This window comes from Ischnura elegans, assembly GCF_921293095.1.
Source record: "Ischnura elegans chromosome 13 unlocalized genomic scaffold, ioIscEleg1.1 SUPER_13_unloc_4, whole genome shotgun sequence".
Taxonomy (NCBI): Eukaryota; Metazoa; Arthropoda; class Insecta; order Odonata; family Coenagrionidae; genus Ischnura; species Ischnura elegans.
The window spans coordinates 2120236-2147031 of NW_025791660.1; the positions used below are offsets into that span (position 1 = coordinate 2120236).

Consider the following 26796-nt stretch of genomic DNA (forward strand, 5'->3'; position numbering starts at 1 on the left):
GTATTTTGCCACGAGTGCAATGATAGCTCGTTTGCTTCTGAGAGAACCAGAGAGAACAGCAACGAGAAAGTAAAAGTGGTCTGGTACGTTGTTTTTAGGATTCTCTGCATTCTATGTCGCTTTTGAGTTCATTTATCGTCCCTTAATCCTATGTGTTTGTAATCTGGATCCCACATTCGTGAGTTTTAATTATCAATGCCATGTAACGAGGCGTAGTGACTTGTGTTTTCAGACTTTGTACTACTCGTTTCTAACGTGTTTACTGTTACATAACCTACTTATTTGCTATTGTTTGCTGTTAGTGTTTCATTTATATGTGACTACGTTGTTAAAGCTTGCCTCACTACAGGTTATATTATGGTTGCAATGCGACCCTCGAATACATACTGGATTTAGGTCACGTATACTACGTGTTGGCGAGTTGATATTCGTTGTCTCAATGTAACTTTGTTGTGTTCTACTAATTGGATTTTATACCACACAGTTGATTGTCCTTTGTCCATAATTTATAATCTTATGATTTTTAGGATTTGCTTGAGAGTAAAACGGATAAATTTGGGTTTATATTATTGGTAATAATATGGGTAGCAGTTTACTTTAAATTATGAGCCATTCCCACATGAAAATAAGTAGCGTGTATTGTGTTAATTCGGTTGCGGTCGCTGCGCTTTCTCCCGCCCGTAATATTGTTAAGAATGCGACATAAGTTTTGAATCCATAACATGGTGAAGATCTGCTGAAATTAGTATTCGATAAAAGTATACTGTGAACGCCTAAGGGATATTATAACTTATGCCGTTGCTGCTGTATTGTCGTGTACGTATTGTGTCTACGAATTTCTACCATTTCTATCGATATTTGCCGGTGTTGTGTCAGTATTATTGTGTAAATGTAATATGTTAAATGTTGATTTGGTACCGGGATAAATGTGTTGTCACCAATGAAATTCCAGGTGGAGTGGGTAGAGAGTAGGATGTGCAGTGATTGAGCTATTTTTTTTCTTTTGGTCTTTTCATCTATTCTATGATAATCGGGAAATGTTTCTATTTTATTCACTGAGATAGGGCTGTAGTCAGTAAGTTTCTGCATATATTATTTTTTTTGCTATATCCTCTGGCCCTCGATATGAAAAGATGCCCATTATAGACCATAGGTGTGTCATTATTTCTATTTCGTTACTTGCTAATTCTACCTTTTAATGTATTGAATGAATATTATTTCGCCCTGGTTGTATTGAAGTTGTAACGGCCTTATTTCAACCCTTTCAATGGCTTTTTACTCCTTAAAATTACGTATCTGTAGCTGTAGCATTTTTTCATGGAATGACGAAAAAGTATTCAGCTGCCAATTTGTTAATCTTCATCTGTCCAATTTCCTTTCCAGGATTCCGGTCGGAAAACTTTCATTCCAGAACCTCCTGAGTCTCAAAGTGAGTATTTTGATCAATTTCTTATAATTCTGTCTTCTGCAATAACAGTGTATGAAACTGCATAATTCCATTTGATGTTATGCCATTGTTTGTTTTTAAATAAGTCGTGTCACCCAATTGGTGTCTCAGTTGTGCTTGTCTTGAAAGTTTGTGTCATCATTTTGATGGACAAGTTAACAAAAACGGTGACGATGAAATATTTTGGCTTGAAGCTTTTTTTTTCGGTCGATCGTGCCAGCTATGCGTAGTATTTGTTTTGAAACTGGTTAAGGTGGTAGTTTGTCGTGTAGAGCATGTAGGTAATTATTATCAAGTTGTCTAAAGGGCAAGTCTCAATTGCGACTTTTATTGTTGTGAGTGAATTATTGTTTTGTATGTGTTTCCTCGGTTTAGGCATTTTTTATAGCCTTAAATAGCACAATTTGATCTTAAAGTTTTAAAGTAAAATCTCTCTAACATTTGCATACAGGGTTGTAACCGTGTGAATATAAAATGTGTTTATAACGCTTGAGGTGAATCATACTATTGAAACGTTCATATTCATTGACGAAATGGCTTAGAAAATCTAAAGATTAACATTATTCACATTTTAAGCACTTAATTTTTTATTATTTTCATTAGAAAATCACCATCTCGTGAATGGTAATAAACACTGTATGAGTGTAGTCCAGTACACGCTCCCAATGCTCCGGAGTGCTCCCTTTTCAGACGCTACAGATTCGTGGTCCACTTTCATTCCTATCACTACCTGCTGGCTCACGGCAGGAGCGATTGTGGCATTTTATTAGTCATTCGTTTTGCTAGTACGGTCTACATAAAGGAATGGTGTAGCCCCCTATACTTTACTAGTCAGTAATATATATGACAGAAAGAATATGGCCCAATATTTATCCATGTGGTACACCTCAAGAAACCTTAGTTATCCATTAGTGCCCAGAAGATTTTTTTTTAATATTCTACTTTCCTTGCCTAAATTATGATTCGACATCATATCTGATGAAGGGAAAAATGTTTTTTTTTTTAATCTCTAACATTTGCATTGCTTAATCTTATATGTATCTTAAGATACATATTGGCATTTGAGGGATCAACAATGTACAATATCATGTAATTTGATTCATGCACGTTTCAGCTAAATAATTCATTGCTTAAGTCTTCAAGTAGTCTTTTATACTTGAATATTTATGCATAATATAATATAATTTTGAGCATTAGGTATTATAGTATTATGGTATAAAGTATTATTACGTGAACAATAGACATTAGGATTTTGAAATTTTACAGCAGCATGTCCCTGTATCTCAGTTTTCTATACCCAAGCCATCCCTGTACAATCGATACATTCAAGTCCCATCTAAAATAGGTGAACTACCATTTTGTATTCCTCATCGTTGTCCGTTAATTTGCCAATAATTGAAACTATAGGTCTACTCCACCCATGTGCGAATTTTGCGATCGCCACTGGCATTGTAATATTATTTTTTTTCTTTTCGGTGATGGAATAATGAGCATCAGTTTTCATTTTATTATGCATACAATTAGTAATCTTTGTAATTGGGTTTTTATCGTTCTACCTCATAATTTGTTGGAAACTGTTTGATTTAACCTCAGCAGACCCCGTTTTGATTTTTGAAATGCAGTTTTTTTCTGGAAGGTTATACTCTTGATTCTATTTTCACAAGGGGTTCCATTGTCATGCAAGCTTCTTCCTATCAACTTTTTTGGCAGCTTTTCTGATGTGAATAAGTTGTCAACAAATATTTTTGTGTCTGGTGGTAATTTAATCTCATCCACTAGTCCTAAAAGTACATCTCTTCCTTTAACTAGATCTGTTCTCTCAAGGTTGGTGTTAGCTCCAGCATACAGCTCCACATGATAAAAGTAGGCACTAGATTAGGCAATAGGGTGGTGCAAAAAAGCTCATGTTTCAAATTTCGTTTCGCTATAGTGCGGAAAAGTTGGCGATACATTAGTACAAGAAAAACAAAAGAATTATTTAAATTGGACGTCATCTTCCGATCCCTCAAAGCACCTGAAAAATGGCAAAAATGAAGAAAAAGTTTTTTTTATCGTTGTAAAAAAAATTAAATTTATTTAACATCTTTTAATACTATAGCAGAAAAAGATAACAAATAATATAGGTTATATTAATATGTACATATTTTTGGTTTTATACGGTCTTTTCTGATCAAACAAGATCATTGATAATGTATTAATCCTGCAATTTAGCCGTTTTTTCAGAGTTGTGTGATGAGTAATTACCTTAAAAGGTAATATTTCATGTTTGATTATGCAGCTCTTCCTTTGTTTATACATGATTTAATCATAGTAAGCAACCCAGAACTCACTGCGGAGAGGTGACTGCACTTTGAGTTCTACCCACACCCTCCATCCATCCAACCCTTGAGGGTTACTGCTATTTACAATAATTACAGTTTTTGGCCTCCTTTTAAATTTAAGCTTTCGAAAGCTACTTTGTATTGCGATTTAGTGGTGAAGTCTGACATAGTGGACCTTGATTTGAGTAGAGCCTTAATAAATCCATCTCTTGATCAATAGTCACAAAGCTTAATGGATGCCTCCGTTACCAATTTCACACACGACTCCATTGGTTGCGTGCGATATGGGAAGTTGAAATATCCCAATCTTGTTTATCGCCTGATTCAATAAGGGAAGTTATTTCTTCATTAGTAATTAATTTCCTAAGAAGAGGTGGAGTGGATAGTTTGACTACATTCCAGTCAATCAATCCTATGTAGTCAGTTACTTCAAAGTTCTTAGTAGGAGTGATGAAGTTTACGAAGTTTGCCTTTTACTTTAATTTGTCATCCTTAAATACTCTTTTTAGCCCTAGCTCTCTAACGTGCCTTCTGTAATAAAAAACCGTCGCCATGAATACATTCTCTGTTAGATCATAGTTAGAATTCCGTTCATTAATAGGTATAACTACTTTCTTTTAATATTCAGGTATGTATCAAGAGGTTTCCATTGCTCTGTTCACACGAGTCATAGAGCATGTGAAATTGGGTCAGGATCACGGTTTGCTAAGTAATTTGGAAAGTCAGCATTTGCGATTGCTTGACTAATGTCAATAAGGTATTTTTGGTCCTTGCTCAAAATTTATCTATCAACTTGTAGAATTTCATATTCAATTGTTTTGAAATGCAGCATTGGAAGCTTTCCATAACCATTCAGATTAGTCTGATTGGCCCATTAAATGATTTTTGGCTACTTGTTTCACCATCTAAATACTAAAAAAGATGACTGAAAAGTAATTAAATGAAATGAAGTAAACAAACATCCCACTGCAGCAGGGGTCCAATGTTTTCTGCGAGCTTTCTAATAGTGCAACCTTTCCATCCAATTTTGATGTTCGTGCCATCACAGCAAACTGACTCTAGGTACTCTAATGATGCTCCTTGATCAGAGAGATTAGATAAAATGGAGACCACTTTATCTTTAGCAGGCACGGAGCGTGGAGAAACATGACTCAAATACACAAAATCTGGTTCTTTTATTAGAGAATGGTGTTCCGCTTTAACTGTCTGACAGTACTCCTTCAATTCAATCATTTCTATTACCCTGGTATTGAATATCCTACCGTCAAAGTATCACCCATGTAGCTCACCTAAATCAAGATGGATTTGCTGTAAAACGCTTATAATATTTCTCTTTTCCCATCTTATTCTACATCAGTCAACGAACTTAGAAGTATATTCTTCATTTATAACACCATTGTCTACAAGTACACTTGACGTTATAGTAGCAGATGTATGGTGAGATACTCCGTATTGATCACAATGAAAGATGTACTTAATAATTTTACCCTCATTTGCCATGGTGATTTAAATTTTTTTTGAAAGTACTAGGCATGTGATCTTTCTAGTCTACAAATTTCTCCTTGATTGTTGAACTTAGCGTTTTGTCATCTTCTTCATCAACCTCAGCATCTTCACTTTTGGTTTCAATAGGGTTAACTTGCTGTCTTTTTAAAGTGTGATTTTGCCTTTCAATTCTATTGGCCAGTTTTTTTAGTCATTTTTGATCTTAATAGCTAATAAAAACTTATTCTCAAGAAGTTAATACAAAACTCTGAAAAATCGGCTAAATTGTAAAATTAATTCATTTTTAATGATCTTGTGTGATCGGAAAAGACTGTATAAAACCATAAATATGTATACATTAATAATAACCTAATTAATTTGTAATCGTTTTTGCTATAGCATTAAAAGATATTAATTACATTTAATTTTTTTACAATGGAAGAAAAAACATTTTTTTTTTCATTTTTGTCATTTTTTCAGGTGCTTTGCGTGATTAGAAGATTGTCCTATTTTAATAATTCTTTTTTTGTTTTTCTTGTACTATCGTATCACCAATTTTCTGCGCTATAGCGACACGAAATTTGTAACTTGTGTTTTTTTGCACCACCCTATTCGTCAATGCTCGATAATTAAAACCCAAATGTTACTGGTTTCCCTATAATACATTGCTTGCAGCTTGTAGCGTTGAGATACTGTACTTTCCTGAATCCACGCGATCGGTCAATTTGGGGAATAATATTACGCATTCTGATTGACAATGCTCAAGATGCAACTCTCAGACTGTATATTAATGTTTATTGATTCTGTATCTAATAGCATAAGAATATGCGGAAGAGTTCATTAATATCACAGTGAATTGCATGAAACTTAACCAAAAATTTAATGCGAATTTCTCCATCAAGAATTCACTGCACCAATCGAAATCTCTGATGCACTAATGCACAATTTTCAACTTACGTAAATTTCGACTTATGCATAGTCAGCCGGAACGCGTCTTACATAACTCGGGGGATGGCTGTAGCTATGAGTTAAAAATTGAATTTTTAGTGCCACTTGTACCCAGAGGTATCTTTAGATATGCCAAAACTTTACTGATTAGTTTTGTCATGAGATTTAAAGAAAATTAATATCTTTTAATAGATAATGCTCCTCATTATTTTAAAATGAAACAGAATAACTCGATTCAGAGAAATCTGATTAATAAGAAAGTTTAATTTTCACGTGATCGTACCGTGGCAATTTCTATGTAGTTCGTTACCAGACATCTGTAAGTAAACGTAACAATTGCAAATTTTGGCTGAAATTATCTCATTACCTTGTTAACCAGTTGAATACTTCCTTTTTCATATAACGGAAAGAAATTGCGTAAACAACAAACAAGAGAGTATTTAGGAATTTTTAAAGAATGAAATATCTATAGATACGTCTTGGCTTAAATGGGTTAATATTAGATCTCCATTGGACATCATGATGGGATTCTACAATAGACCCATGCTTGTACTGAAGAATTTACCCACTGGTTTGCAAATCTTGTAGCACCGAAGGGATAATCTTTAACTATAAGAGGGGATCATGATACATATAAATGAAGATAATCCCAATCAATAACACTGCTTAAATATCTTATTAGAAAATTTTCATTTAAATGAAAAGTAAGCCTAATTCACAGCACTGGACTACTCTTAAAGACCTGTGTGATTTATTAGGTGACATTATTTTTTTGGAAATAATAAATTGTTCATGGTATAATTCTCTGCCAGCCTCTCCAATGCCTCAATGAATAGCAACTTATTGTAGGCTCAAATGTGATACTAAAAAAATAAGTGATTACATATTGTGATATACTATTTCAAGCTAAAGAAATCAGTTTCTGTGAGTAGTAAAATTTAATGTTTGAAAACAACACCAGCAGGAAGTTTAAAAATTATTTCATTAGAGTGCTGGCTAGTGGTTATTTATCCTGGGTGTGCATTAAAGGAGATACAGGATGATTTATTTATATTATGCTAATTATTATGTATGAGCATCGTATTTTGTCGTAATATAATACATAGCTCATGCATGACAAACCACTGGTACATTCTACCCTTAAAACTGCATTAACAGAAGTAATATAAGCATGCAAATGAAAACAGTTATTCTAACCACACCTTTACAAGTGACGGTAGGTGAAATTCATTCTCTCTGAAAGTCATTGAAACCTTCAACCAAGTATGCCAACCTAGAATTCTTTTCAATTGACAACATCACCATAGCAGTGAACTGGTCCTCATCCATCTGGCTATGTAAGAATGTTTTAACATGTTTAAGGGTTGAAAAAATCCTCTATGCTTCACTAGTTGTCTTCGGAATTGTGGCAAGAATTTTCAGTGCTTTAGTTGTTTCACTTAATGTATTTTGAATGTTATTGTCAACTATGAATCCTAGTAGGCAATGACACCCGAGACTTTCCGGTAGTCCTCACGCATGTAAGTTTTGAAGCTTAGTCTTCAAGCTTCATTTTCAATTGACTCATTGGTATTGAAGTTATCAGAGATTTGCGTTCTTTAAAACATCCGCCAATTTTTGTCATATAAACAGTTGTTTTCTATAAGGTGTTAATAATAAAAGATCTGGCTTTCATATATCGATATTTCAAGCTATTGGAACAAAAACTATGGGAATACCAAGAGCTCAAAGCGGGGCAACTTGATTTTACAAGCAAAAATGGGAATTTTTTTAGAAAAAAATAAAATACAAGAAATACCATGGCGCAAAAAATTTGTTGATGTAAATTATCCAAAGTAGAAATAAATTCTGCCTCATTTGCTTTTTGTTGTATTGAAATTGATTGCTTCATTTGGACGATAGAACTCATCAAACTCGGGTGTGTGGCCATTTTTTTTTTACAGACAATAGGATCCTGGGCACAGGTAGTGTAGGCAGCAGCTACACTACCTGTGAGTCACTCAATAAACATGTGCATGCCCACTCGCGTCGTTTTATGAGTCTGCTCCCAGCGTCCATTTGAACAGCACATTCCCCCTGCTTACCTCGTCCCGACCGAGCCCCCTCAAGCGATCGCATCGACCGAATTTGCACCTGGCACGATGCCAAGGGATAACATACTTGCAGCGTGGTGAATTTGCCAAGGAGATAGCTGTAGCATTCAGAGCTTCATATCACATCTATAAGTGGACTGGATTTTATCCTTCTCGTAGTAAAGGAAAAGTTACATTTCTTATTTCATTCATCTTTGGGTGTGCGCTTGCTAGCATGTGTATATGCACATGCCACCTCCGCCATTAGTTATCAACTTGAAATTTGCTAAACAATATCAGGTGATTGATCTTGGAGATCATAACATGATGATTTTTTCCAGCGTGGCATTGTTCAAAAGAATTATTCACTTTTCTCAAACCAGCTACATTACTGTTTCCTCTCTCCATTTTCTGTTGTGTGTTCTATTACATCACTCTTCTTACCTCTATTCATACTAAGGTTTGCTTATACTTTGGCATTTTGTGATCGAATGAGGTATGACAATGAGACAAGTGTTAAAAATCTACTGTAGCGTTGACGAAAGATACCTTTGATTGCCCATTGCTTCAATCATTGATTTTATCTTGAAACAATTTTCCTAGCGAAATATTTTCAGACCGAGTCACACATACCTATACATGTTATTCTTACAATTGCGGAAGTAGCCTTGTATTTTTTTAAATCTTTTTGCACAACTAAATTAGTATCTTCATTGGTTGCGGTGACTATTGAGGTTTCATGTAGGTGAAGCCTATCAGATTCATTCCAATCCACGTAATTTAAATTATAATTTTACCTTGGGGCCATTCGTCTAAAATTCATGGAGGCCCCTGTGAAAACCAGCATCAACACCTGGGATTTTGTTTAAGAAATTGTATGTGCAGAACAACTTTTAATTTTTTTTCTAAATTGGTTAATTTTAATTTTCAAATTTTTTTTATCAAGTTATAGACGTCCAAGAAATATTTAAAATGGCCATTATGCAATCACTTTGACACTGAGTGTCATGATGGCTTCGCTTGGCAAAAATTTCAGATCTGAGCAAATTTTTACCTTCAGGCGGAATGTGCTAAGAGGAAACATCAATTTAATGATGTCTATAATGTGCTAATATTAATGATGAGACTAGAATGTAAAAAATGTCTTTTTTCTTCATTGATTTCTAATTTTTTTCTCTAAATTGCATGTCATATATATATAATGTTGATAATGAAGCGTATTTTAAATTTTGTAATTGTTTGAAAATCCCAAAAATGTATCAATTTTTACGAGTTATTTCTTTTCAACTGTGATAAGTGCTGAAAGCACAATGGATGATAGCTGTTACTTACTCAAATTGTAAATTTACTTTGATTAACACCTATATTGTTGACTTTAATAAAAAAAATACATGTAATGTTAAAATGTTGCACATTCGAGGGAGGAAGCATCTCAAGAAAGCCATTGTTTAACAAATCAGAAATTGTCAACCATATGAAGAAGATTTTTCTATTTACTATTTGCTCTGCATCAAATACTATCATTTTTAAAAAGAAATAAATTTACATATAAAATATAAACATTTATAAAAATTGACAATAATAGCTGAAATACAAAGTAAAATGTTATAAAGGAGTCCTAAGTGGTGTTGGGCGATATTGTGGGTGCTAGTGTGGGTAAAATCTGCCTACTCTCGGAAGGGGAAGGGTGCTAGGTTGAGGGTAGGAATAAGTTAACTTAAGTTAATTGATCCTCCAGAGTAGGTGGCGACGGAGAACTTACTACTCACTGGCTCGTAAACCTGTCTGAGTTTCGGAGGAGGATGGGCAAAAGGACAGGATGTGTGAATTACATGAAGAATTTGGAGATAGAACTAACTTAGAATACTCAGGCTCTGGCCAACCTTTACGATGGCAAACCCAAACAACGAAGTCTGGCTCCCAAAAATCCCATCACCAAGTGACTACATGTAGTCTCCCGTTGGTCTTCCTACTCCAGGGGCTTTAGGGGTTGTCTTCCTCCCATCCTGCAAAGGCCTCCACTGCAGTCTACTGAAGTAACTAAAAAAACATTTGGGGCACTAACAAAAGTAATCTATTTTACGTTTTAGGATTGCATCTTCTGTATCGGGAATTGGAAAGTCAAGGAAGGAGCGATTGCCCATTCCAACCAGATTGCGTAACCTATTTGGTAAGTAGGTAGTTGCAAATGCACTTAATCTATGCTTTTCCACGAATTATTCATTATTGTGGGACTTCCTTGCTTGAAAGATGCATGCCTACCAAGAACCAGATTTTATCTAATAAAATAAAGAAACTGAGTTTGAACGTAATTTATGGTTAGAATGTATAGCATATATTTCTTGTGTTTCATCCATAAAATTTTTGCCATGGTATAATTCGTTCTTATTCCCAAGTTTACACACTTTCTGAAAGCTTTTCCGAAACTAATTACAACGAAATCTCCATTTTTCTATTAATCAAGAAATAGACATATCGCAACGTTTGTGTGTAGGAAATAGCTTTTGGTCACTTGAGACTGTGTCAGAGCCCAAAATTTGTTAGTTCTAATGAGCTGATTATTTTTTGATTTTGTTATTAAAGGAGTTTCGAACCATAATCTTTGTCATGCGGACTAAGAGACCACTGCATTTTTAAAATTATGAATGCTTTCAAAATGACTATTGTGTCTGCCAATAATTCCTGTCATCTTCATATTTTTATGCTACAGATATCAAAGTCTCGTAAACTAATGCTTTTATTTTTTATTTCTGTAAATATCCAACTGAATTCGATTAATGGTGTGTGAGACCACACGCCACTCCTGCGAAATGCATCAAGGAAAGGAATAAACAAAATATGTTCAATTTTTTCCAATTAATTACGTTTCAATTTAATATTTATGGCTATATTTTTAAACATGGCAAAGTGTTAAATATTTAGACATATTATAAAGTGTTTTATACATCAGTTTTGATTCTGTTTCAAAGAACTGTTTTTGCTGTAGAATTGACCCATATAGTTGATACATAAAATCGATTATAACTTTATGATACCTCAGCAGTTAAAAACATAAAACTAAGCAAGAAAAATGTTTTGAAATGTTCATAACTTATGTAAAAAACAATATATTATTATTTATGCTGTTATTTAAGAGTTCTCCGGTCTCATTGAGAGCTCACTTCGTGAGTACACAATCTATAGGCAATAACAAGGTTTTACTCGTACTAATACTGCTCCATTTAAGAGCTGGTTTTGAATTCCACATATCCACGAGATTACATGTACAGAAAAGTGGTTTGCACGAATACTTCAAAACCACTGCGTGACATCAGAAATCAAAATTTTAAGGCACCACGCCTCTTAGTCGCGTCTTTCATATGTTGCTCGGTTTACAACTGCTGTGGGGCGTGTATCAGTGAACACGTAGCGCAATTGCACACTGCGAGGATTCGAAAAACAAGACCACTGAGCTCTCGTGAATGCAGCTGGCGCGTGATCACTTCCGTTTTACGAAGGGGATTCTCGTGGAAGTAATAAGCGTGGAGTATCCTACCATTCAAATGCTGTAATTCTGATGATTTTGCATCCGATTTAAATTTTCATAAAGATTGCCGAGAACACTGAGTGAGAGTGAAATTCATGCACGGATATACTGCAGCCGTATTATCGGGAGTCTGCTGTAATTTCAATTTCTTAATTAAAGTGTTTATGGTAACATTTTATAAAAGCCTTCTGTAATTGTAAAAAAGAGAAAATATTGGACAGGCGGTCTCACTATTATTGATAGAAAATATGTTCATTTATTTTTACTGATTTTTCCTTATCAAAGTTAAGTGGGAGATTCATCCCCCAAAAAGGCTTTTTCTCCACCATGTGTGTCCATTTTTACCATTGAATTACTGAACACATTCCGTGCTCACCGTTTTGTAAAGAAAATGCTCAATGGCTGACATTTTGGCAAAAAGTTGTATTTTTTATTATTAATGTAGCGACGTGATCTTATGAGTTGTGATTCTTGGTACATGTATTTACTATTTTTCCCAAAAGTAACCCTCCATTTGTTAAAAATTTGAAAAAAAAATTTTCCAAGTATCCGGTCAATCTTGTGATACCTTGCCGCAATACATGTATATGGTTCCGATATTTCTTTGCTTTTTGTCAGTACTGCAGCAAAAACCGGTTTAGACCAAATCATTTTGTGGGAAACTCTAATGAAAATAGTAATTCAGCTAATTTTTTTATCTGGAAATTTTACATTTGAATACAATTTTAAATTTTTAATTGGGCTGAATGAAATATAATAAATATCAACAATATTTGTGGCAAAAGTGGTGTTCCTTATCATGGATAATGCGACTGAGCAATTTCATAACCTCTGGGAAAATTTTGTGATGGCATGCATAGGTTAATTAATAAATAGGAAAAGTTAAATGAAAGAAGAATTATATTGATGAAACATCGTCAAACAAATCAGAAATTGTCAACCATAGGAAGAAGATTTTTCTATTTACTGATGAACTGAATTGTTGAGGCCTTTACTTTGTAGAATTCCATATTTAATGTTTGGAAGGAAATTTCTTAGCTTTTCTACAAAAACAAACACTTTATTGCCGACTAGTTTCGGTTACACTACCATTTTCAAGACTTCACTTGCTTCGGTTACACTGTACCATTTTCAAGACTTCACTAGTCTTGAAAATGGTACAGTGTAACCGAAACTAGTCGGCAATAAAGTGTTTGTTTTTGTAGAAAAGCTAAGAAATTCCAAACATTCCTTCCTTCCTTCCAAACATTTCTATTTGCTATTTGTATTGCATCAAATAATATCAATTTAAAAAGAAACAAATTTACACATAAAATATAGACGATATAAATTTTATAAAACAATTTTGTCCAGCTGTGTAAATAATTTTCAGCATTACAAATTCTTGTGATACTCCAGAAAACACTCAAGACATGATCATGGCTCAGCCAGACAGGTGAGATAATAATATGAAGTGTCCAAGCAGACATTCTTCTTGGTCTTTTGTTTTAGTCTTTTCTATCTTTGTCTTTTAGTCGGGGAAATGTCTTGATTAGCCGTTGGTTTTGAATGAGGTGTGCTGGGTTGATGGTGGTCTCTTCAAGGGAGCTGGAGTTATTGATATTGTTAAAAGTGATTCTAAAATTTGAATTCAAAAGTCGATAGAAGGAATTTTCAAAAAGATATTCTGAGAATAAAAAGTAACGGTTCAGTAACAGCAATATTAGTAGGTGGATTCCAAAATTTTTGTGCCATTTGATGGTTTCTTTTTCATGGGATAGGAAGACTTCATTTGATCCAAATGATGGATGCCACTCATATAATTGTTGTATTCAATCACTTCCTGTGGCTTTCTTGGTGTGCAACTTCGTCTTTTTGTGGATTTAATAATTTTTTGCACTGAATTCAGGGCTGATTGTCCGCACGTCCCTCTTATCCTCCCACCTTGGGATAAAGGTTTCACCCGCAGATAAGGCCTCCACCACCTCAACCTTTCTTTAATTCCTGGGAGAGCACAACAGGAGAAATACCTTTCTTGGCTCACAGCATTTTCCCCATATCGTAAGTTTTTCCATTTGGATGGGATCTAGAAGTGGCAACACTTTTATAAAAGTCTTCCATCCAATAGGATTGGCTGCAACCAAAATGATTCTCCGTCAATTTTTCTACCATCTTCTCTGAATGCTCTTTTCCAGACAATTGGTATTTGAAGACCTGCAGTGCCAAACCCTTTGCTTACGTCAACATATACAACTTTGTTGCGTACCTTTGATGCTTTGTCATATATTCACTAAATTCCAGTGTAGCTCTCTATGGAACCATAGAGTCTTCCAAACTCAAGTCATGTGAGGGGGTAACTACTTTGTCTATTTCTTCATTGAATGCATTAATAAGGGGCCTGTGGTTTTGAATAAACAGTCCATCAGAAGGGTGTTAGTCCATCAGTAAGGTACTCTCTGACTCAGGGTCCTCGCTGAAATAAACGGCATGGAGAATTAACATCATGCGAGTTTTGTCTCCTGAAGCAAGACAATTCATGCGAAAGATCCACAGAGGAAAAATCATTCGCCTTGACCGGGATCCGGGTTCGAATCCCGGTCAAGGCGAATGATTTTTCCTCTGTGGATCTTTTGCACGGTTGTGCATTGCGGGCAAGACTATTCATATAAAGGATGCATTTTCGAATAATCGTGAATACGGGCTATTTTTTAATCATTCCTGCATGAAAAATAAGGCCAAAAAGTGGTGAAATTCTTCTATAGTTAAATATTTCCATCTGATAATTGTTGCTTCAGGACTCGCTCTGCTCTGCATGTATCCTCCATTATATATATATCCTTTGGCCCGGTCAGTTTCTCTGAGCTCGACAGCATGCAACTTGGTGAGGGGAGGGTTCTCTCTTTGGCATTTTTCGTTGCAGTGAATGCCAAATAAGATACTGATAAGAATAATATAAACTAATTAATGTAAGGGTTGTGAATACTGTGGAAAAAATTCTAGTAATGAGTCTCCAATACAAATGCTAGTGAATGTAATGATGGGGAAATATAGCTCTTGTGCATAAAATTTAAATAGGAAAAAATAAATTGTAGTGTGGAACAAAGACTTCACCAAAGTTAATGTCAAATTTATGCAAATATGGTTATTATCTGGAGTTTGGCAGCTAATGTACATATGATAAATGCAAAATAAATTTTGCCATGATGAAATTATAGCGAATGAAATAAACTCGGAACTTATTATTTATCATAAAAATTGAATCACACATGCCTGGATTCTGTCCAAAATTAGACAACCAGAAAAGCAATTAACCACATGAGAGCCACAGCAAGGAAAAATATTTCTTCTGGTGGAACCAATTAAATAAAAAATGTCAAACATTGTGTGAAAAATAAAATAAATAAAGTTAAAATATTTTGCAATAAGGTATCTTACTTCTCGTCAATTGCAAAGGTATTTTTTTATTTTAGTTTGAATATTTATAAAATTTTTTTTGCAAAAAACGGATGAGGATAATTGAGTGAAGATATTATTGCTTTAGGCATCTTAAAATAAAATTAATTATGAAATAATAAGTTGCTTCCCTCTACCCATAAATGTCTCCCTTATCTCTATACGTAGTACACATTGCATTAAATATATCACTTACGCAATCCGAGAAAGGAAACATATGACATGGATACATTAAACATTGAGCACACTTGTGGTGTTCTTTGGACATAATTGCCTCGGTGATTGAGGAATTGGTCGTGCCTGCGGACACGATTTACTATGCCTTCTTCATAGGATGTATCCTCCAATGACTTCCTTTAATTTTGGCTTTGTCCTGAAATTCATCGCCCTTTTGAAAATGCTTCCATCCTAGCTATGTATTCACTTTAGCGTAAAGATGGAATGGTGAATGGATGGAGATAAGAGGATCACCAATTGTGCATGACAGATGGAATCTTTTAAAAGGAGCTATTGTCCTATTTACAACATATTTCAAGGTTACGCAGTCGATTCAGTAGGCCCATGGTTAAATAAAGTAATATAATATAAGTGATGGTGTATTAGGGGAAGATAATAGAGAACTAAGGTAATTTGCATTTCTTAGAAGAGAAAGGAAGTGAGGAGGAAAACCTGGCGCAAGTGAACCAAATTAGAACAGGTTCTATTTTCTGTGAATGCATTCGTGCAAGTTGGGTGGTTAATGGTGCATTTTGGCGTTCATTTTCGCGTTCATACATTTAGACAATAGCCCATGCATACTAATGCATTGCGTAAACCGGCCTTAAGATTATCCAACCTCTGTCGGTTCTGCCCCACTCTCCTGTGATGGTTTTGCCCCTCGACACACAGCACTAAAAATGTGCCAATAAAAGTAATCCATAATATCGTGTATCCATTATCAATTATTCGTCTACACGGGCTTAAAACACAACTAAAAACACTAAGTTATCATATTATCTTACTGTTGGTAAATCAAATCAGCATATAAGCTGCCAGATCCAAAACAAACTTAACTCGTTCAGAAATAATAACTAATAAAAATCCTTGATAAAACCGTCTAATATTTGAAATATTCACAGAAACTAAATGGCGGCCTCTACAAAAAGGAAAAAGAGCTCGATCTGCTGGTAATGGCAGCCACTTCAACTACTTTATAATGTTGATGCTTGAAAGCAACAACTACCAGGTGATTTAAAAGGGCCGGTTTCATCCGATAATACTCATGCTCTCACCAACTGTGAATATGGCAAAGCCAAACGATGAAGTCTGGCTCCCAAAAATCCCGACACTGCGTGACTACCTATCGCCTCCCGTCGCTCTTGCTGCTTCAGGGGCTGGAGGGGTTGCTTTCCTCCCCTCTCCTTCTCCTGCAGAGGCCTCCACTGCAGTCTACTGAAGTAACTAAAAGAAAGAAACAGTGGGAGCACAAACAGAAGTAATTTATTTTATGTTTCAGGATTGCCCTCTCTGTACTGGGAATAGGAAAATCGAGCAAGGAGCGATTACCCATTCCAACCAGATTGCGTAACCTATTTGGTAAGTAGGAAGTTGGGAATGCATTTAATCTATGCTTTTCCATGAAGTATTTATTATTGTGTGACTGCCTTGCTTTAAAGAAGCATACTTGTCAAGAGAAAGTTTTTATCTAATGAAATGGACAAACAGAGTTTGAACGTAATGTATGATAAGAATGGTTGGCAAATATTTCTTGTTTTATTTGCACAAAATGTTTTTTGCTATAGTGTACTTCGTACTCATTCCCAAGTTTACAGCCTTAAAACACTGCTCTGAAACTCTTGTCTTAAATGGAATCAGCATTTTTCTTTTGATTGAGTAAAAGTCATGTCGCTATGTTTGTGTGTACGAAATAGCTTTTGGTCACTTGAGGCAGTGTCAGAGGGCAACATTTGTCAGTTATAATGAGCTGATTATTTTTTGCTTTTGTTTTAAATGGAGTTTTGAACCATAACCTTTGTCATGTGGTCCAAGAGACCACTGCCTTTTTTAAATAATGAATGCTTTCAAAATGACTATTTTGTTGTTCAGTAATTCCTATTATCTTCATATTTCTGTATTCTATGGATTTAACAGTCTTGAAAACTAACATATTTATTCTTTATTTCTTTAAATATCTTACTGAACTCGATTAATGGTCTGTGAGACCACACACCACTCCTGGCGAATTCATAAAGAAAAGGAAAAACGAAATAAGTTCAAATGTTTCCAATTAATCAGCCATTTTAATCTAATATTTATGGCTATAAATTTAAAAATGGTGAAATGTTGATTATTAAAAACCATGTCATTAAGTGTTTTACACATCATTTTTTTATTCTGTTTCACAACTATTTTAATCTTTTCGTCACAAAAAACGTAAATATATATATAGACGTTTCTTGACCTGGGAGACGAAAGCTGTATATTTCCGTTTGAGATTTTCCTGACCAAGAGAACGAAAGCCGTATATACCGTATTTGCACGAATCTAAGACGAGGTTTTTTTCCCACCCAACTCCTGCAGAAAAGAGGGTTCGTCTTACAATTGGATGCAATATTCTCGACGCCAATCGGGTTGCATAATTTAGTTAGGAAAAAATTATGGATACCTGAGTTTGCCAACTCATAGGTGTGCCATGAAAAATCATTGTCAAAAACAGCTGAACGGTAATTTAGCTTATTTGATTTTGCATTTACATAAAAAAAACATTTTCATTTTTAGGCAGCAGGCAAAGATTTGGTGCGTGCCGATCAGTCACCAGGTGCACTTTGCCGTGTCCACGTGATTGCCCGTTTTACCCTGGGTAAGGCTCCATCCAAATTAAAGCTTGATAAACTCACAAAATGTCCGTGTGATTGGTTACAATTAAGGTTACTTTCCCGCGGCACTGAGCTCCTCCCTATGGTAGTTCTATCTCCTGGGGAGATTCAAAATGTGTGCCTGTTGTTATTAGCCATAAATAACACAGTCATTTCGTCTCATTTTCATCAAATGATGGATGCGGGAATAAAGTAATTAAACGTTAAAGCCTCAACACCGTCGCGGAATAAACTGCTACGAAGTTGTTGCATTTTTTCAGAGCAAGGGTAAGAAGGCAGCATAATTTGCCTCTGATTAGAGAGATTGATTCAGTTGTGATTCCGTGCCATTCAGATTGTTACGATGGCAGAGAAAAGAAGTCAATACACTGCTGCTTTCAAAAGAAAATTTATTCAGTGGAACCCCGATCTATCGTTCCGGCATTCATTGTTTGCCGCTTCTGGTCCCAAATAAAGTTCCATATGGACAATGTAATTTTTTCCTGCATCTACCGTTCCTCGAAGTATCGTTTTCCCACATTGATCATTTGAAGATCAAGATCCCAACGAAAAGTTATTCCCTCATCCATCATTTGACGAAAATGAGACGAAATGATTGCGTGTCATTAATGGCTAACACCAACAGTCACACATTTTGAATATTCCCCAGGAGATGGAACTACCACTGGGAGGAGCTCAGTGCCGTGGGAAAGTAACATGAGCGCATTACCCAAGATCCTTTATCCCCCTCCATTCAGCACTCTCCTCCCCCCTTTGACGCTTTCCTCTTCTCCAAAATCAAACAAAAGGTCCCAGGTCTTGCAGGGATTTTATTACAAAGACCTTAGCTTTGAAAGAAAATATCAAGTTATAGGAGAATAATAGAATCTTGTTTCACCCTTCCCTCTTTCTCCCCCACTGACCTTTTTCTGCTTACCTGCTTCGAAGTTCCCCATTTCTGGAAGTCAACTGCTTCATGAGTCACCTATTAGACCAAAAGGTGTCTGAAAATGACTTTCGGCAATTGATATTACACCTTCATTGGATTGAAATATTAGTAATGTGCGTGTAATTTAAAAAAGACTAAGATCAACCCGACGTATTTCTGACTTCATTTAAGCATTTTACGCAAGAAAGTAAATGTCAAAATATGACGGAGACTTAGCATTCTGGCGAATCTCGATATTCTCGCAGCTGAGCTTCTCAGAAGTTGATGCGGCATTTTTTTTTCCTGAAACATATATGAAGTTACAAAACACGATTTATGTTATAAATCTCTATTGTTACAGTCACAGACGAAGGGATATTTTTTCAGGGCATTTGGTTTCTCGCTTCTAGCAATTTGAATTCATTTGCCCTTCTAGTGCTTCGCTAATTAAAACAAAATGGGTATCTTTAGGGTAAAAAATTTCATGGCGGAGTCATATGGTCATGCTTCACCCTCTGCAGTATGCTCTGCATTCGCCATATGCGATAGCATCAGTTCCGAACTTCACCTCATACGAGTGGTTCCCTACTTTCCAGGGTGGCTTGACTTTAAACCACCGATTGTTTTCCACGTGAGTTTTATAAAGTCAGGTTTCATTTTCACTAGTTTAATCTTATTATTCGTCTTCTGACCATGGCCCTCCCGAAGAAACTATTGAGAACTTTAAGAGGTGAACTGAAAATAATTGAACATGAAGAAAAGAATCCGGGCTAGAAGTGCGTGAATATTACTGAACGCCTTGGGTCATAGGATCTAGGGGGGGGGGCATGTGCCCTCCCCCCAGATCCTTATAAATTATGCAAGATTTTTAATACGGTCCATACGGTTTTTAATACCCATTATCATTGCGTTCGTTTTGTATTACGAGGTATCTTTGTGCCCTCCCCCAGAAAAAATACTGGATACTGCCTTGCTTGAGCCCCCCTCCCCCAGAAATAAATCCTGGATCCGCCCCTGCCTTGGGTAATGGCAACCTAGATACTCAGTACTCAGTATGTTTGAGTTGTTACAGCGAGTTACCTGAGGAAAACAAGTAGAGAGATGAAGCTGAGGATCCAGGTGGGCGTGCCGCTGAATATTAACACAACATTTTTCACGTTTTCTACACTGCCTCAATTATATTAAAAATATATTCATTTGACAGGAACAACTCAAATAATACACTATTTTTGGCCTTTTTGATCCATCTCACAATCAATCACTGCGCTGGCAAAAGTGGTTGATAATTAAAGTCCATAATAGCATAAATGCTGAGTGAAGAAACATTTTTTAGGGAGGTGGCGTTTTTTTTTGTTGGCATACTTGAAAGAGATATTAGTCGAATTAGCAATATGGACTAAGTGTCTCGATAAAGTACTAGTATTCCTGTATTTCGCTAAAATCTTGTTTGAATCCTTTAATGAATATCATAATTACTCACCAAAATCCTGAGTTTCCTGGGACATAGGCAACCTAACGAAACATCACCGCATTGATCGTTTTCCCTCATTCATCATCATTTATTCGTATCGTTATTGGGAAAAAAATTTTTTTCCTTCGTGGAGTTTCAAAAAAGAATTTGACTTAGAATCTTGTTCGTCTTAGATTAGTGCAAATATGGTTTATACGTTTTCTAGCTCTCCCCCTTTTATAACGGTCGCGGGTGTACGACGTCTTTGTTTCGGGACCAAACTCTGCAGGGTTTAGGATTTACCCTCGGAATCCGGGAGCAGGTACCCTGACCTCTTGTCTTTTATTATCCCTCGTAGCGGTAAGGTCATGCAATTGTTTATCCAGTCAGTTTTCGAAATAAATATTTGTTCTTTGGGCAAGAAATATAAACAAAGAATTTAATTCTTTGTCTTTTGAGCTGAGTTTACTATTTTTAAATGCAATTCTACGATAAATATTAACTTATACCTAGAGTTCTGTATAAACATGAACATTGAAATTGATGCTGCATTAAATGCATTAATATTGACCTTAAAACTTGTTTTAAATTTGACAATGCTCAGAAAAAAAGAGGAATTCATTTCCAAGTCTGCATTTACATGCAAGCAACAATTATCCATGTGCTAAATACATATAAGCAATACAGAAGTTGACCGCGAACCAATACGAGAGGATTGTCATAAACCCGGAAAGGAGGGAGCATGGCGGATCTGTTCCATATCTTTCCCTTGTCGGAAATGGGAAATGGAATATAATGTGATTTGTTATATGTATAGTGATAAGGGAGACTTATATCAGGAGGGGAGGTAAATTTTGATATTACTCACAGATTCCGGAATTTCTCACCATGGTAACTGAGATGACTTAATAGTTTTACCCACTTTCACAACTCTGTTCACTATCAACTCACTTTGAAGAATTCTGCTTATTTGGATTATATGTTTACTTTTTGAATCCAGCGTTACGTTTACGGCGTATTGGGAATGGTGCTAATTATATGAAATGGAAGAAACCTTAGGTCACACTTACAAGACCTCACATTATGCGGTCAGACATTCGAAACCATTTTTGAGATTTTGTTATTTGAGTACTCTTTCATTTGAGTTGCTGGGAAAATTCAGTATCTCTGCTTCTTTAAAGTAATTCTGCAGTAAAAATGGACACACTTGATAGAGAAAGTCTTTTCAAGGGACGTATTCTATGCAGCAAAGGGAGAATTTTACTCATTTATACTTGGTCAAAAGTTGGTGTAAGGGATAAGTCGAGAATTCGCCCATTTTAAATTTGGGCCAACTCCCTTGACCCTCATATACAAAAATATGAAACAAAATTTAGTACTGCATATGCTGTAGTCAGCAGTAATCTGTCCAATGAAATCTGAAAATACTCTGGAGTGCCTTCAATTAGCTACTAAGTGGTCTGTTATTTGCTACCAAGCACAACAGCTTAAGCTGTGATGTCACGGTAAACATCATGCACCCGTTTCCTGCCTTGCTCTAGATGCTCCTATTAAAATTAGGGTCAGGGAAGGAGCGAGTCATTTTTTGCCAGAAATTCAAAGGGAGTGCACAGAGCCAGTGGTGATATTACTTGAGCTGCAGTTATTGGACATGGTATCTGGATGCATTTTTGTCTCCAAACTAGCGGGGATGGAATTCACAGGGAGGAGATAAATTTAACTGTGATTTAACTGAAAATACAGCAAGCACTAACCCTCCTTACACATTCTCTGACATCCCCCCAAAGTAAACTCAAATGTCTTGGGGAGCAGCTTTTACATTCAAAAGGCAACAACAAATTATTAAAAGAGACATGTAGTATAAGGAACAATTTAAAGTACATATTGCAATCATCAAATCATGTCAAAAATTATTATCTGAAGAAAAGTAGGATGGAAATGAAATGGATTAATGTTTTATAATAGTCGTTAGCCATAGTAAGTGAATATGTTACAAGTGAGTAAACACTAGAGTACCTTCTTTTTACTTTGATAGGGTAATGAGTTTCATTCAGAAGGTTTGGGGGGATAGGTGTGAGAAATGATGCGCCATGTTTCTTAATTTACTTTGTGGAACCACGATATTGGAAAATTAAGAATATTTAAATTACATTCAACCATATCCATTAATATTCGATGGCCATAATTTCCTCAATTTGCAATTAAACCATCCCCACAATCTCATAATCTGGTTAGTCTGCCATCATTAATTCTACCACTTTGACTTTTCTCCTGACTGGTCCGACAAGAAATTTTCGTAGCAAACGTAGCGTCTGTGGACCAGTGCTCCATTGCACTTCCATCAGAAGGGTAGTTAAGCAAAAGTAGTGTTCTTTGAACCGCAATCCATGGTAAAAAAGATGCATTTTTAGTCTTATCTACTTTCAGAATTCAATTTCCTATCACCTCACTCACTTTGAATAAAGCAGCTCACTTGGATCATATCATGGACTTCTTAACACAATGTAATGTTTTCAGGGTATGGGGAAAGGCACTAAGTACATAAAATCAAAGACAACTTTGGGTCTCACCCATATAAGACTTCGCAATATCCAGTAAGACTTTGAAAGTCCACAGAAATCCATTTTCTAGATTTTTTTATTTCAGTAGGTTTCTTTTTGTTTAAAAGCTTAGGAAAATAGTGCTTTTGTTTCTCTAAAAAAATGCAATAGTAAAATGGGGACTCATGCATTTTCAGGACATAAATCTCGCCCAATTTTCTCTGGCAAAATTTGAAGCTAAATTAAACATATTTTCTATCAATTATTAGTGAGACTACCTGTCCAACATTTTCTCTATTTTTGCAATAGCAGAATTCCTTCCCAAACGATTTATTTAAACACGCGTTGTTAGAAAATTGAAATTGCAGCTATCCTCGATAATAGCATGAAAGTATGTTATGGATTTTAATACATTCACTGCCACTTCGATCATAATAACCGAAACGTGTACTTCACATTGACGCAATTTCGGTTATAATGACTAAAGTATGAGTCGCTCTTGTGGAGTCTCGTGCCACACCGATGGTCACAGCTACTTTGGTGATGGGTATATGACGTGACCGACCTGCCATGACATAGCCGAGCCTGTCTAAGGGAATATTTTGTAGGGGTGCAAAATGGCAATATGACATTTTTCTTGTTCACTGTATCATGTAAACTCCACTGCTGTCATTTTAAAATTTGTATTGCAAAAATTCATTTTGTTTTCTGTTGAAATCGTTATTTATTTGCCTCGAAATCTCAATATACCTAGAAAAGGAAAAACATATGGGCAGGATATGTTCTGCATCAAGTCGTCTTTCTTATTTTCCCAAAACCTCTGCTATGATTGAGACTTTATTTCTCACTGCTTGTCACTGTAAACACTGTAGAAAACATAGAATTTGCCCTTTAGCTTATTACTGTGCAGCTTAATATTAGTTCATTTATATATTTTTGGTAAATCAACATGTTATATCTATTATCCAAATTGCAGAAGTGGGCAAAAAAAGTCATCTAAACTGAGTTTGCAGTGTCCATTTGGAATTTGAAACTGTCCTTATAGATGCCAAAATTCTATAAATATTGAGGTTTGCCACGATATATAATGGTATTTGAAGTAAGCTGTTTTTCACTATTGAAAGGAGATAATATGTATGAGGGAGATAAGATAGGAAGCTCGGCATATCCATGAAAGGTGGAATCTTTTAAAAGAATGTATTTGCCATTGTCAGCATATTCCAAAGTTACGTTGTCAATTTTGTAGTCTGATGGTGTAGTATGGTAACATAATATAAAAGATGGTATGTGTGTGTGGGGAATACAACCCAGAGCTTAGGTGACTTGCATTGCTGGGAGGAGAGAAGAGAAGGAAGTGTATAAAAAAAACCCTGGGTGAACCTGCTTTCAACAAATAGCACCACGGGGACTGCATTCCATGCGACAAACTGAGTGTTTTACTTGAGGTGTCCTCAGTAAAGTATCCAAGTAGAGATCACCAATTTTCTGTTGAATCTCATTTGCCAGCTATCTTCTGTCGCATTTTTTTTTAGGATTATGTATAATATAATTATTTATATGTCTTTCTCTTTTTTCACTGCCCATTTTCCTATCTTATCAAATCAAAGCATAGATTTTTGTGTATACCTTTCCTATTTTTGTGCTAACCTGCACTTCCCTTGTTCTTGATTCCTCAGGTTACTAGGTAATCCTTGCTTTCACGCTCCAAACTGTACTCAAAACCAATTGATATGTTGGTCTGCTGTAGAATTGTTATTTCATCATAAAAATGGTCATTTCATCTGATGACATTTTATTTAATGGCACTCTGTGGCAGTTTTACTTTCATTCTGGGTTGTGTATTAAGTGTGATATTCTATGCTTCTCAAGTCAAACTTACGTTTGTTTTATTGTTCCAACACTGATATTGACAAATTCAAAGGTAATTATTGATATTAATTCTGTTTCTTTGCAGTCAATATTTCATCCTTTCCTGCCAATGCTGAGATAGTGTGTTTTTTGTCCATGATCATCAGAGCCACTCCTTTTATCCACTGTCAACTTCTTGTCTGCCATATCCATATAACAATCAAGTAATTATTTAAGGTTTCCCAATAATGGCAAGTAATGTGTCTGATAGTATTGCTGAGGAATTTGTTGAAGATAGGCTGTTTTCTGGATTATTTACCGGTTCGTTGCTCCAGCATAAGGAGCTACTGGATATGGTGGACGATGTGAATGTACGAGGCGTGCGGCAAAAAACACTCTTGCATGTAGGGGTGAGGCTTGGGAAGGCTGATTGGGTTGAGGAGCTGCTGGCAAGAGGGGCTGACACAGATCTTATGGATGACACTCAATTGAATGCACTTTCTTCAGCTAAGGAGATGGTTCACCGTTTTCCTGAAGACACGGAACGCTCAGAAGTTCTGAAATTGGTGTCATTGGTTCACAGGAGAGACCAGGTGATTCTGCGTCGTCGGAAATCATCTTTGAGTAAGAGCACTGGCCTTGTAACACCCGTGGCTAGCCCAGAGTGTGATATTGCATCTCTCAAGTCCTCTGTTGATGCAATGAGACAGGAGATGAAATCCCTATTGTGTCAGCTGAGCTCATCATTGGAGGAACTCAAGGCGAAAGTGTGTGGACGTGACATTTTGTTGCGTTGTTTGGAAGAGGCGGTGACGTCTACTGTAGAGGATGTGACGTCAATTAAGTTTCGCCTAGGAGGGGATATTGCAGTGAATCCATCTCCATCCAGTGCGGTCAGAGCTAGGCAGGAGTGTGTAGATGCCATGATGTGTAGGACTACGATTGTGTGTAGATATGGAGCAGATATTATGCGAAGTTTTTATGAAAGACTGTATGATGAAGATTGTTACACTGCATATATTATTACTTGCCTGTGTAGGGATGATAGGGTGAAAGTTATGGTTGACCCTGATTCTATTCACATTGAAAGAATGAAGGATAACGTTATGGCTTTGGATGGGACTCAGTTGATGGGGTTTCAATGTTTGTCCTTTTGTGATTTGCAGAGTGAGATTGTATATTTGGGTGCTAAGGTTTGTTCAGATAATAGTGAGAAAGACATATGTGGTAGGTTAGCTTTGACCCTTGCACAATTATCTCAGAAACTAGTTTTTGATAATGAAGGTTTGCCGTATAAGAAGGGAGATTTCATAGGTGAGTTAGAGTGGATGATGGCTATAGCAGAATTGGAGGAGAGGAGGAAGAGGGTATGGGGATTACATAGGAGGATCCAATATGCCTTGGATCGGAGGACACAGTTGGCAAAGTTATGTTACCTAGCAGCTACTGTCCCTCAGATTATTACTTTGCATGGATCCACAGCAGGAAGATCTATACTGCAGCAGCAAGCCCCTCGCCTCCTCTCCTTGTACTGTGACTACGTGATACCAAAACTGCAAGCCAAGGTTAGGGTGAGTCCAATTTCCGAAATGACTTCTGACACGAGTTTCTATTGTATGCCATCATGATACTCTCATTCATTGCAAGCCACTGTAATAGTAGGGCCTGTTGTTCACAATGGCTGTTTAATCAAAATTTTCAAGGGACTATTGTGTGAGGTATTTTTAATTTTTGTATGTTGTACAATTTCATTGCATTTTTTGTTTTTTCGCCTTGTTAATGATATCCATTCAGTTTTTTTATGATTTCACCTTCTGTGACTAAAAATATTGATGGTGAATCAGTTCGCAACTTTTTTCAGTTGTTGGTACAGGTATGGTTCTCCCCATTGGTTATCCATACTCGGTCCTGAGGATAAACTCTTATTATCTTAATGTATGGCAAATTTTAATAAACACCATTTTG

At 35.9% G+C, this 26796-nt stretch overlaps 1 protein-coding gene across 2 annotated transcripts; it reads left to right on the forward strand.

The window, feature by feature from the left end:
* LOC124173025 lies at window positions 1–26796 on the forward strand. 2 transcript variants are annotated; one of them, XM_046552549.1, is made up of 5 exons: window positions 1–83; window positions 1384–1429; window positions 10364–10443; window positions 16727–16806; window positions 24938–26796. In XM_046552549.1, the coding sequence occupies exon 5, from the start codon at window positions 25080–25082 to the stop codon at window positions 26457–26459; it is 1380 nt and encodes a 459-aa protein (XP_046408505.1). In that variant the 5' UTR covers window positions 1–83; window positions 1384–1429; window positions 10364–10443; window positions 16727–16806; window positions 24938–25079; the 3' UTR covers window positions 26460–26796. The 2 variants fall into 2 exon arrangements, with proteins under 2 accessions (XP_046408505.1, XP_046408506.1); XM_046552550.1 differs by lacking the exons at window positions 1–83; window positions 1384–1429; window positions 10364–10443 and adding an exon at window positions 16265–16456.